This window comes from Lepisosteus platostomus, chromosome 23, assembly GCF_059453375.1.
Source record: "Lepisosteus platostomus isolate fLepPlt1 chromosome 23, fLepPlt1.hap1, whole genome shotgun sequence".
In the NCBI taxonomy this organism is placed as follows: Eukaryota; Metazoa; Chordata; class Actinopteri; order Semionotiformes; family Lepisosteidae; genus Lepisosteus; species Lepisosteus platostomus.
Genome location: NC_142633.1, coordinates 15,326,745 through 15,340,425, shown reverse-complemented (window position 1 = coordinate 15,340,425; position 13,681 = coordinate 15,326,745). Strand labels below are relative to the sequence as shown.

The window sequence follows — 13,681 nt, the reverse complement described above, 5'->3', positions numbered from 1 at the left end:
CTGAGTTGGTCACCTATAACTTAAAAATGTTCCCCACTCCCCCACTTCCTTTCTTTTTTCCCCTGAGTGCTTCCAGTCTTCCTGTTGCTTCCCCGGGCCTGGCAGTGCGGGTGTGAGCCCACGGCAGGCAGCTGTCGTGTTGGGTTCACAGACCGAGACGCTGTTCTTGCCCAGTGCAGCTGTGTGGCACAAGCGCCCATCTGTTCCAGAGCAGAGAGCTGCTCATTGGGCAGGGAGGACCTGGACAAGGCTGAGAGCACATGAGCACCGTCGCACAAAGCAGTGGAGGCCTCGGCAGATTTATGATGGGAAATATCTTGTGTACAATAAAAAAAATATATATATATTTTTAAATTCCAGTCTTATTTTTAAACGTCGAATTTAGAGGAAGTCGTTTAACTATGACGGGTCCCAGCATAGGGCAGAGCAGTTCAAGTGCTGGAAGGATTCTTACTCTGTATATAATGGACATGACACAGGAAATTCTTTACAAGTGTTTGTAATTCATGGGACTGGAGGGTTGGAAGCCTAGCTATCCTTAATTGGACACCAACAAGTACAGTAGCGCTGTCCTGTACTCAAATTCAAACAGCTAGAATGTGTTTCTGAGCGAAGGAAAAGGGGCAGGAACAAGGAGTATTGCTGTTTTTTGTCACGATAAGCAGCTGTACTGTATATGTGTTCCAAGGAACTGCTGAAGAATTGCTCCGTTCTCTGCCCTGAGAGTTCAGTAAAACAGCCCGTCTGCTTTCAGGCTGATAGCCACAGAGCGTTCTGCAAGGGCTGGACAGCTCCGAGGGGTCCCACACCCTTGCGGTGGGTTGTGTGCACAAGGGCCGTTCACAGGGAGTGCATGTGAGTCCTCACTGAGTGCCAGAGTTCTACAGCTGCCACCTCACTCTCCTGGAGTATCTGGTAAACACCTCTTTCCCTGACAAGTACAGCACGAATGTGTTTTGTCACCTTGTGCCATGTCGGAGATTAGGAGGTGAGTCCTCTAGATTAATGTTGAAAAATAAATCTGTAGTCAGATTGCCTTTCTGTTGCGACTCCATAACGCCCAGGCAGCCTGAGAACAGTACATATTACTACACCCTGGTGGTAACTAAAACTACCCAACAGACCCGCTGTGACGAATTTCCTCTTCTCTCTCATTTGATACCCACCTTGTGTTTTTACCTTGGGCTGTTTTTTGCCTACCAGCTTTGAAATTATCTGCATTTTAACCACTGTGGTCTGCTGGGGACGTGAGATCAGAGACATGTGGGGAGTTAGGCCATGCTGAGAGGAGGGGGGAGAGTTTCACAAAGACAATGAGTGAGGCTGTATCTGTGTAGCCTTGACACTGGACTGTGACCACTGCAGTCACCTGGCTCTCTCTGCCCTGCTGCGGCCTTGGCTGTGCTTGTGAACTCCCTCTCCTTCGTGAGGCAACAGATGTACCCGACAGGTCAGTCACACTAGTCAAACAGCTAGGTTATGACAGAGTGACGCACAACTGGTATAATGCCCGAGAGGGGCACTCAGTGTGTCTCACTGTAGGCACTGGGGTTAAGTATCAGCTGTTACAGCTCTTCGGCCACAGCAGGACAGCAGGACATCTCGCCAGAATCCGCCAAGACATTCTCAGTGTGTTTAAATACACAGTGCAAACACAGTCGTAGGCTTTGGGCAGGGAACGCTGTCATTTGAGAAGGTTCCCGGACGGGAGTTTGATTCTGTGCTCCTCTCTCTCGGAGCTGGCCGGAGCAGTAGCAGCAGTGGCGATGGTCTGGCAGGGGCGGGGGGTTGGTCAGCGTCCAGTCCTGCGTCCAGTTTTAAACTCCATGAAGAGCTGCAGCCAGCAGCCACTGCGACTTGGACACACCCGCCGGGCCAGGCGCGGGTGTGCTTCTGTGCCAGAGTATCTGGGTGCAGAAAAAAGCCCCAAGCAAGCAAAAGCAAAGATTGGTGCCCTGAAGGGGTTGCCATCCTCTCCTCTCTCTGTGCTCGGTGAGGCCTCCGCAAAGGCAGCGTGTCCCAGTTCGAGCCAGACCTGTGGAAGCAGCAGGTGGTCAGTGGTCGGCACTGCAGTCCAGAAGCCCTTGGGCCCTGGCTTCAATTCCTGAGGTGCTATCTGCGTGGGGTTTGTATGTTCTCCCCTTGATTCCCCTGGGTGCTCTGGTTTCCTCCCGTTGTCCAAAGGCACACTGGTAAGTGAACTGGCCCCGGTGTGTGTGCTCTGTGATGGACTGGAGTCCCGTCCAGGCTGCCACTGTGGCCCAGAAGTGGATAAGTGATGATTGAAAGTGATGTGATGATGATGTGATTTTAGGTATGTTACTACAAAATGAACTACAGCTTAAGCATCTGTCAAAGCAATGCACGGTTCATACGTACTCTAACCATTGCCTAACCTCCTCGCTCCTGAATATCTGTGGATGCTTTATTAACAGCTGTTCAACCTTGGTTTATAGGAAATCATTGATTAAACAGAATATCTATTAAAACCTTTGCTGTATTTGTTCAGTTTAATATGAAGCGTGACGGTATTATCAGATTTACAGTTTTTTCCCTCTATATATAGAAACACTCCTGTAACTAAAACAACTGCTTCAGAATTCACAATGCGGTTGACCTAAAATTTAAAAAAACAATGTTACTGTTCCAGTAATGAATCCAAGGCCCCAGGGAGACCTCTTAAAAACATGTAGGCAATAGGATAGTGTTAACATTGGCTCAGCTTTGTATTACACTGCTTAATAGTGCAGGATCCTAACAGTTTAACTTTGCACTTGTCTTGCATGACTTGTTTCATCCATGTGCTTCTTTAATGCTTTTTTTTTTCCACAAGGAAAATTTCTTTGCACGTTCATTACGGCTTATCTGAAGTGTGTGGGAATCTCCCGAGTGTCATGCTTCAGCTTGAAGTCGCAAACAAAAGTTGATTCCATATCCCAACGCAAAGCTGTAGTGTTTCCATACAGACTGGAGGAGGTTTTTACTGTGGCCGGTGAGCGAAGACAATTCTTTGCCTTCTCGAAAGTTAGTTTGTGTAGTTATTTTTGAGCAGTACTTCTGCTCTGGTGGCTTCTTTAAAACATTAATTTCACAAAGTCAGACCTTAAGAAATGGCTTTTAATCATGATTTTCAAATCTGAACATTTTCCTGTATGGATGGGAAAGCAGTGCACGAAAGCTGAAAACTCGGACCCAGATTCTAACCTGCTCTGCCTTCTCCACTTCACTCCACTCCTCGTCTTAAAGGATCCTCTCTTTTGTCGCCTTTGCTGTGCTAAAGCCAGGGGGTTTTGGAGACTTTTTGCTTCCCATGTGTAATTTAAGATAGAAGTCCTTTTCCTCCTGTCTTACCTGACGCCACTATCCTTCCTTTTAATTAACAGTCTTGTACTGCAAAAGCAGGCCTGATCACAAAAGACCTGGTTTCGATTGGCAAGGAAAAGTCTCCTGCAGACACCCAGCTTGTGCTTTATTCGAATTGCAACAGAGCCCTGGGGCCATTTTAGTCAGGATGCAAGAAGACAGAGCTGGCAGTGATGGCAGATCGTCCAGAAAAGGGGAACTCAAGTCCTCTGACCTTTTTTTAAGGCCGTGGTCAGTTAAAGCAGAGATAATGAGATTTGCTGTCAACTTGAAATACTCTGGTCATCATTGGTAAACGAGGGTAACCACATGACAGTGTTTGTTCGTACATTTTTTAATTGTACATCTACCACGTGGCAATATTGTTAACATGATTTTACGTCGCTGACCACATTGCAGTATTAGTTTGTACGTGTTTGAATGCATGGCACTTTTAAGGTGGAAGTCATAGTCCACTGGTGAATTAACACGTAATTAACATGAAAGCCATTAACACTAAATGATATGTTAACAGCACATGTAAAAATGGAGATGATCTACACAGCATTAATTAGCAAAGTCAGTAATTACCACATACAAGTGGCAATTAACAGTCAGTGCACAAAGCCTTGTAAACAGTTTTGTAAATAATAATTTGCAACCCCCAAGAGCTCAAGCATTTCCAGTGTTCATTAGCCCTTTTTATGACACGATAGGCATTGGTACAGCTCTGCTTGTCTATGTTGCTGCACAGTTTGAGCAGAGGAATTTTTAAGGGGAAGCTGTGATGCCGATGGCACTGAGCTGCATGACGTAAATGAAGTTGCACCTCCCCTGCGATTTCACATTCGGACAGCAGGAGCTTCCCATTCCCTGGGATGTTGGATCGTAGGAACATTTACTCAGCCCTCTGGGTGTTACACTTTATTTCACCTAGCTCCAATAAAACTTCTGCAGAACGTAATGGCAACCTCACCCACCCAGTGTAATGTCAAGCAGCTGCCTTGAGCAGGGAGCAATATCTCTGCATGGTCACCGTACAGACTGGCAGGTTCTTTGCTGATTTGCTGGAACATCTTAAAGACCACTGGCTAGGATGAAGGCATCCTTCATTAGCAAGTACATACAATTAAGAAATTAGTGTTTTAGTGTACAGCTGCCCCCAAAACATCAGCTATGTGTTTCAGTGCACGTTTGAGCAGAATGTCAGAACATTAGGGCACATAAGCAAGGTGGACATTCAGCTCACCTGGTTCATTTGGTTGCTAGTAGCTTGATTGATCTGCAGTTCTCATCCAGCCATTTCTTGAGAGAAGCCAGGGTACCGCCTTCAACAACATAGCTGGATAACTCAGACTCCCACAGCACAACATGAAAAATGACTTCTGATCTCTATAATTGTACTTCCCCATAGTTTCTACTTGTGTTCTCTGAAAATATTGTATAAATTGTTTCAAATGTAAAGGGCCTATTTACAAGGTGCTTATTAATCTAATTGGCTTTTTCAAACAGGTTGCATCATAAGAGCTGCGCATTGGATCAGTAAAATGTTAGTATGCAGTCATCTAGAGCAGAAATGGTGGTTATGCTGAAGTGATAAAGCATGCTTAACAAATACTCTAATACTGCCATCCATGGAAAGATCTTCCCATGGTCTTGTTTGTGTTGCATGTTTGATGTCCCAAGTTTCATTTCCACATGGTGCACAGTGTTGACAGTGGAATGGCTTGAATGGGACAGCTGTTAAGTCACCAAGCCACATGAAGAGGCAGTATCTACAGAGTCTTGGGCAGGTTGTGTCACTGCCTGAGTGTTCATGGCTTCTATTTCTTAGACACGAGAAAACAGTAAGGAAGCCAAGGCGCTTCAAAGTGAGTTTCACACTCCCAGAATTGATTCCGCACATGTGGCTGTGTGTGTCATTGCGTAGTCATGGCGTAAGCACACATCCACGGCCTCCTTCCTGTCTGCCCCAGAGAGGCAGAGAGACTGGCAGAGCAGATGGAGGGAGACGCAGCCCTGCGTTACATCACCACAACTGTCGCACAGATGTGGAGTTCTGCTGATTTCGAGTCTCGTGATGTAACTTTTCAGGAGTCTGATCTGGGATTCTCAAAAAGAAGCCTCACAGCTGGGAGGGTACTCTTCCTTTTTTTGTCTTAATAGCACGGCTGCTGGTCAGTTCTGTCGGGAGGTTTGGGTCGTGTCATTCGCTTTATTTAAACATAGGAGGTCAGAAGTGCAGTAAGAGAGAGAACTTTTAGCTCTTATCAGTGTGAAAGGACTGAGCATCACTATGAATCGCAGTGTTTCAAAATGGTTCTGTAGCAATAATTCCTGAAAGAGATGAGGTTTAACCTGATTTTTATCATGGTCTGAGACTGGGGGAATTTTCCATGTGAGCGGTTTTATTCTATAGAAAGTTTTAAAGAGTGCTGAAGTTGAAGCACTCTACGTAGGCTGGCTTTCAGCTAACTTGGCTTAAATGTCTGAGTGATGTTAAATCACGCCCCCCTGTACTCGTGCTGCATTTGAGAGGTTATTTATTTGTGCTCTGCAAGGGGCAGGTCTCTGATTTCTCTCTTGATGTACATGTTGTGAAAAGACTGTCGGCCAGGGCAAAACCTCCCCCAGCAGGACAGCAGCCTTGAGTCCAGCTCCTGTAAGGGTGCTGCACAGGTCCGGCCTGCTGGCTTGTACTTCACCTGTCTGGACAGGTAGGTGTGGGGAGACAGGTGTTACCGGCCCCAGCTGACGGGCGTTTGTTCTTTCTGCAGCCTCCGCTGAGCCGCCGCCAGACCCCTCGCTCTCTCCCTCCCCTCCCCGGCCCCGGCGTTGAAGAGGGCGCCGCCCTGCCTGCCGGGATGGAGGTCGGCATGCGTGTGGTCCGCGGCGTGGATTGGAAGTGGGGCAGCCAGGACGACGGGGAGGGCCATGTGGGCACTGTGGTGGAGATCGGGCGCCAGGGCAGCACCACCACGCCCGACAAAACCGTGGTGGTGCAGTGGGACAACGGGACCCGCACTAACTACCGCACAGGCTACCAAGGGGCCTATGACCTGCTCCTGTATGACAACGCACAGATCGGTGAGTGCAGGGTCTCATTGCAGCGTGGTTTTGTCTCCTGTGCAAGCCCTGCACCAGGGCCATTCTGGGTAGCTCAGGTGAAGGAGGTAGGGTCCCCATCTCTCTGAACCCTGGGACAGAGCCATGCCCAGGAGCCCAGCCATCCTCACCTGCCTGCCTCCGCATTCCTCACTGCACTACACCTGGACAAGACCGCGAAATCGTGGTGCGCAATGCAAAGGGAACTTTTGTCGGTGGCCCTGTCTTGTCCATTCCAGTGATGTCTTTGCTCAAGCTCATCCTTAATTCCTGATGCCATCTGTATCACCGGCTTTAATTAAGCAATACACAGTCAACGAAGTACTTAGTTAATTTAGGACGGGATCAAACTTCTGCAATGATGTGGACTGGGCGAGCCAAAGCTCTCTGCCCCTGTTTTAGAGTGTGGGAAAATTTGATGCACGTAATTAAAGAGGCTGTGTATATTTACCGCAGTGGTCAATCTGTTCTGGAGGGTCTTGTGCATTCCTCTGGAAGGTGTTTTTTTATCTTTATGTTTTTATTAAAGATAAGCTGTATTTTTTTTGCTTCTTTCAATATTTAGCAGAAATAATTTCAGATTCCAGTTTGGATAGCAGAGTGAAACGTTGACGAGGTTTGACCAGCTTAAATTTCTCAATTCCCAAGAAAGACAGATTGCGGTCTTTCGTCTAAACCAGCGAAGTGAGCTCTTCAGATCCCCGCGGGGGCTGTTGCTGTCCGAGGTCAAGCAAGGCTGTGCCCGTGCATGAAACTTGGCGACTCTGAAGAACTTTTGCGTCGCAGAGAGTCCTCTCGTTAACACATCTTTAATTTGAAAGAGTAGCAGCACACGGCCTCCATCTGCGTGCCTTCAAGCAAAAGAACAGGATGCTTTTACGAAATGCAGGAGAGAAATGCGTTTCCGATCTCGGTCATGTGTTTCATCGTTTTTGTTATTTTAATCTTATCCATTTCCTAGCCTGACTGAATCCCACAGACAGGTGGGCCGCAGGGAGCGTGACGCAGGGCAGGGCGTAACGGAACAAGATTGCGTAGGATTTATCACTGCTTCAGACGCGTTTAACAATCGGCGCATCCGTCACTCTGGATGAGCCACCAGGACAGCAGGCAGAGCTGATTAAAAATGAAGCGACAGGCAGCAGCAGCCTTCTGCCGGGGCTGAGGGAGGGGTGACACTGCACCTGGGGAGAGAGTGTGACTGGAGCTCATACTCATCCTGCAGTGTCTCCCAGGATCGCTGTAGCTGGGGTTTCTGGAGGGTACTGGGCATTTTGTGGCCAAGCTCCACTTTGATTTTGATTTTTGATTCAAGCTTCATGTAGAGTAAGCAATCAAAACCACGCGCTCTTTCAGCCTGCCAGTTAACAATGCAGCCCCTGCTGGGTGCCGTGTCAGTGTAATACACTCCTTGAATCCCTGGAATGTATCTGGATGCTCTTCTCTGGACTGATTCCAGACTTGCAGTATCTTTGCTATTAAAAAATTGTGATCCGAATTGTACACTATTCTAAATGAGGCCCGATGAATGCATTGTGCATCTTTAACCAAGCCTCCCCGGATTGAATTGTTTCTGCATGCATCTGTACAGGCTACATCCTTCATTTAGATGGTACAGCAGCACTGCCACTGGCATCCTAGGGTCCCTGGACGAAAATGTTGGATCCAATAATTGTCCTCTCTTGGTGTTCTGGGAGATGTAAATTGAAGAGTAACTTGGGTAAATTGCTAAATATGTATTAAAAATAAACTGCAAATAAAAATGAAAAAATCTTGCTTGTTCTCTTATTCTTCAGCAGCCAGGACCCTCACCCTCTAAGCAAACTAGATCAACAATACAGCTACAGCAGTTAATAATATCTGTAACTCGGTCTTTCAGCAAGTACGGCTGGAGTTCTTCCTGTGTCTTCCACACCTTTCTGGGGGCAAGCCATGCTCCTCTACTATTCTTTTTCGTATGTCAAGTCTATTTTAATAACGAGGGCCTGATGTTATTTTCAGGCACCGCGAGGAAACGAAGCCCAAGATTTATATAAATTTTCCCCTATTAGGACAGCATTTTTCTGGCTCAGAAGAAGTGGCTCTAATATTTAATCGAGCGTGTGAGTGAGCGAGAGAGAGGCAGAGGGTTTGGAGGAGGGGCGGTTTGGTCTCGAGGGCTGTCGTGCTTCAGTACTTAGTAATTGCACTGTGGCAGAGAGGAGGGTGGGCGCCCTGTGAAGCCCTGGAAGAAATAAACAGTGCAGCCCTTGCTTAGTGCCGTGATCTGCCTCAGCTATTGACTTCAGCATCTTTCCTCTCCTTGTGATCGTGGGGGTAATAGTTGATCGCTTTAGGAAGATCTCGCCCTCAGTGATCAATTCAGTACCAACATTGCTGAATTGATCAATAATAGATTGTGCTTGTTAATTACACACTACTACTTCACACTGCAGAGTCCCCTCCTTGTCTGTGCCCACTGGGTTACTGCACTTCACTGAAGTATCCTGATATTAGATTAATTTGATTATTATCATAATTACAATGGTATTTCATACTTTTTTTTATTAAAGACTTAAAGACCCAAAAAGCATTCATTGCTGTGAATAATTGCATGTTTCTTGCCTGTAGTCTCCTTATCTCTCTTAATGGGTTTCTAATGAGCTGATTAAGGTTAAGGTGGAGTAGTTGTAGCTTTAATTTTTTTTTCTTTAATTATATACCAGAACAGCAGTTTTGACCTTTGGTACTTGACAACCCACCAGTATATATCAAATAAAATTACGAATCTCTCTGCTTCCTCTTTGAGTTCTGCTACCTAAAGAGATAAGGTCCTTCACTCACAATAGAAACCTTAGCAGAGTATGCGAGTTCTTGAGTGCAGTTCTACATGTTTCTTGGTCCCAGATGTGTTCGCAGGTTGTGTGTTGTGTGACGAATTGCCGATAAGTTTGGCTACACTCCTCTCCCTGCTCTCCTGCCTTCCAGGGGTTCGCCACTCCAACATCATCTGCGACAGCTGCAAGAAGCACGGCATCATGGGAATGCGCTGGAAGTGCAAGGTGTGCTTCGACTACGACCTGTGCACGCAGTGCTACATGAACAACAAGCACGACCTGAGCCACGCCTTCGAGCGCTACGAAACCGCGCACTCCCAGCCGTAAGTAACCGGGCCCCGAGCTGCTCGCTCTCCGCCAGCGCCGATAAAGCTGCCGGTGTTCCTCCTTTGCCACTGATTTGCCTGTCTTCCTCATCAAGCTTCTCCCACAAGCCTTTCACAGGGCGGCAAATCAGGACCCCGCTCTCTTGCATAACATCTCTCTTTTGCTGCCGTGTTATGTGACGGCAAAGATTTCCGCACCTGAAAAAAGAGCTGCGACATTTTATGTCCGTTCCACATTCTAAGGCCCGCTGCACAGACTTGTTTGTGGGCCTGCCAGTTCGTGCGCATTGCCAGGATTCCCATTTTCTGTTGAAATCGTAAGAGCTGAACCTCTAACAGGGCGCGTAAAGACAGAAACCCGTCTGTGTAATTCAGAAAAGGTCTTAACATTGGGGTGGGAAGTCCCATGTCTATATAGACCTTCTCCATGATAACTGTGTGCACACAGTACAACTGTGCATGCGCTTGTAGGTCTCCATGCAGACGCCATGCCTTTGCTTTGCATCTGAACTGTGCTTCTGTGCATTTTAATCTTTAATGAAATGCTGCAGTAGGCAAAGATTGGCCACTTGCCCATTCATGACTGTGCTTAGCAGGAGTTATCAGAGTCGGTGCTGCATGGAGGTGCACGTGCAGAAGTGTTTTTCACAAATAGAGTTTCTGTGGAGCTGCCCTGTTGCCAAAAAACAATTAAAAGAAGACTATTTTCCATGTTTAATTTTTTTTTTGCCAAATGTGGCAAAGCTGTTCATGTCGTAAAAATACTGTAGCTGCTAATAATCTGCTGTTGCTGGGAACAGAGCCACCTCCTGACAGTCAGCTTTTGTAAAGGGCGGCTTCATACCCGGTGACAACGGGCGCTGAACCTTTAGTAATCTGTGAGTTGTTTTCGGTGAGGGCATAAAAATAATAGCTAGCAGCACTTGGTTGGCACACATTGTCAGAGGAATCGGCTTTATCGGCAGAAATTTGTAGACTTTCCAGCGAAGCTCGTGTCGGTGTAAGCTTCTCTGAAACCCCCAGTTTTCACGTCTCAGCAGAAATAGTGGTGCCTCTTCCATCTGAAGAGGGTTAGGGAGGTCTTGCCTTGCCCTGTGTGCAGATTGGTCACGTCAGCTGAAACTGCGTCTTTAGCAGCATAACGAGTTGCCTTTTGAAATCGGATTACTTAGATCCAGTGCACACTGGTGGAGATTTGCTCGGCCCTGCTGCCTGCCTGCCTGCCTCACGTTGTCTCTCTCTCAAGAGGTGGAGTGGAGCAGATGTCAGGCACCTGTCCTCCTCGATCTGGAAGGCAGGCCGTTTTGAATGGAGTTTTCTTTAAAAAAGGCTATTCCACTGCTCTGACAAGCTCGTGGTCCGCCATTGACGGTGGATGGGGAGGTTTGTTTTCTTTTGAGGTTTTTTTTTCTCCTGGTTGTGTTCGAAAATGACCCTCCCAGTGCTGTGGGCCTCGTTCATGTGGCGGCTCTGGGGAAGATAAGCTTTTTCGGCGGTCCGTTGGGGCAGTGACGGCAAAAGATTAATTTCTCGCGCTTTTTCTGAAGGCTGCGTTGCAATGTAGGTTGGTCCCCCATTATAAATAATTCATATCCCAATTACCCACAAATAGGCAGCTCCATGCAACTCAGAAGCATTGTCTTCTCAGCACAGCGCAGTCCCTCCTTCCTTGTTATAAACCCCTTTGTCAGTCTCAGCAGAGAGGTCTCTCAAAGAACAGAGAACAGCCGTTTAAGTTGCAAGTTTAATTGTACAGTATGACCTGATTGCTTTTTGTGTTAGTTTTTAAGCGATTGTTCGTGATCCTCGGACCTGTCTGCTCTCCATTTGTTCTCCAGACGCTGCTTTGCTCATTCTAATTCTGCTCTTGCATTTGTATTTCGAATCCTTGGTTGTGTTGCCCCACAGGCAGGCACCATGTTGACTTGTGCCTGAATTCAGCCCTGCTTGCCTTTTCCCCCCCAACATCTGCAACATGCTCAAACCTAATCCTTTCACATGGCTTTCGTCATCCCAAGGTCAACACGATAAAAAAAACAAACAAAGACCACATCCCCTTACAGACAGAACTGCTGCATACCATGATGATCAGTGTCTTAGCAAAATCAGCAATGTTATAATGCTGTTTAAAAATGGGAACTGGCTTAATATCATCCTCTATGTTTCTAATAATGCCACATGTAATGTAGGTCAGTCTCAGTAGTGTGTCATTTAAAATGTGATTATGCTATTCTAAAGATTATTTTATTTATCCAGAAAACTGTAATTGTTTTTATACAGCGGGATTTGAGCGAAATTCCTCTCGATACCCCAGCAGAATGGCAAAGCGGTCCAAACACACTGACAGAATAACCATTTCAGAGTATTTTCACTTCTTGCTTTCCTTCGGTTTGTAGATATTCTACCAGATTTCAGCTCAGGATGAGTGTCACCCAGTTGTGTTAACAGTTCAGTTTTTTACCCCCGGTTAACCTCTTTAAGTTTAAGCTTGCTGGGGGGAGTCTACCCCAGTTTGAGAGCTGTACTCTGGGAGAAAAATGACATGTGCAAAAAGGCCTTACATGTGCCTAGTACTGGAACAGGCCAAGACAAGAGGCCTGAAGTGCATGATGCCTCAGACTGGCCTATTGGGACACAGCAGTTCACCAGTCTTTCTGAACTGATCATACCGGTGCTGAGCAAAGAGCGTTGCTGCTATGACCCATGAATTTCACAAAGCGATAACAGGAATACATTTACAACGAACAGAACATAATTATTGGAAATTTACATACATTTACTTTAAAAACTATTATTTGTGAGGCTCTCTGTCTTTTCCTTAGGCCATGACAGGCGATCATAGACTGAGCTACAGCTCTACTAAATTCTGCCACAATAGGATTGGAAGCTGTTCTGATTCTGACAGGCGTGGGAATTCAGGGATTAAATTAGCTATTTTAAGGAAGAATGTTTGTCTCATCCTGGAGTGTTTCCTGTAATTCAGCTGAAAGTAGATCTCTGTTATCATTTGTGGATATTTTTAATGCATTAAAGAAAATGAAACTGAGATGTTTTTAAAATAGCAGCCAACACTCAAGATTCATGGCCTTAAAAAAAAAAAAATCATCACACCTTAGCTGCATATTTGGATGTCCCCGCCAGGTACTCTATCTGTTTCTGCAATCTTGCTTAGAAGGCAAGGTTCCACAGGCTGAGAAATTACAATGACTTCTTGGGAGGGAGCAGGGTCAATTCATAACAGAAAAACAACAGCAAACAGACACAGTGACCTTTTCCAAGCTAACTCTGAGCACATTTCCCTGGTCAGGGAGCACATTTCCTGGAATTTGGTGGGGAAAATAATCCCAAATCCAGGGCATTCTGCTGAGGATACAGAACACTCTGGGGCCTTATAAGTGGTTTTTATCCTCTTGGAGTGAGAAAGGAAAACCAGTTTTACTTTTGTAGAAACTAATGGCCTGTCTGGGATTTCAAATCAAACTGAAGTGGGAAGATCATGGCAGTAGTACTAATAGCTTCATATAAGAATACATCCAAGTGGAACATTAAATATTATCATAATTCAAGTAATCGCAACAGTCAGGCTTTGTTTTAAGAATTGAATTGCCTTCTCTCTTTATTTCACGCACAGTAGTTTTATTACACGGGTTGCCAGTGTGATTATTTGTCTTAAAGCAAGGAGGTGCCTTGGTCCTCTTCCCTCGGCAAGCTTTAACAAAAGTTAACTTCTGTAACTCAATGAAAAGTCATGTTCCCTTGAAGGAGCGGTGCATTGTATTTCTGAAATTAGATGGAATAAAAGCTGTGAGACAGAGTGATAAGTTGGTATCATAATGCAGCCAGAGGCAATGTGATAATATACAAAACTGCCAGAATAGGAGTTGTTTTAGCAGCCCTGGTTTGTGCATCACATTGGTACGTACATGCCTTTGTTATCATCTGTGAAGTATTTCCCTGCCAGCTACTTCCTAAAAATCTTTTTAAAAAAATTTAACGAACAGCTTTGGTACACATGACATTCAAAACTAGGCCATTGTAATGTAGTAGAAAGAAAAATGTAAGATGTGTCATTAATCTGCTGCAGATCACGGA

The 13,681-nt window shown here is 45.9% G+C and overlaps 1 protein-coding gene across 5 annotated transcripts in view; it reads left to right on the top strand.

The window, feature by feature from the left end:
* Positions 1-13,681, top strand: part of mib2 (MIB E3 ubiquitin protein ligase 2) — a 68,996-nt gene that overhangs the window by 14,578 nt on the left and 40,737 nt on the right. For 2 of the 5 annotated variants that reach the window (XM_088617354.1, XM_088617355.1), the window contains 2 exons: positions 6,120-6,429; positions 9,415-9,586. In XM_088617354.1, coding sequence (XP_088473480.1) covers positions 6,207-6,429; positions 9,415-9,586 — 395 coding nt within the window. In that variant the 5' untranslated portion in view covers positions 6,120-6,206. Of the gene's footprint in view, positions 1-2,971; positions 2,993-5,328; positions 5,482-6,119; positions 6,430-9,414; positions 9,587-13,681 lie in introns of those variants that run through there. The other 3 variants (XM_088617356.1, XM_088617352.1, XM_088617351.1) reach the window with 3 other exon arrangements.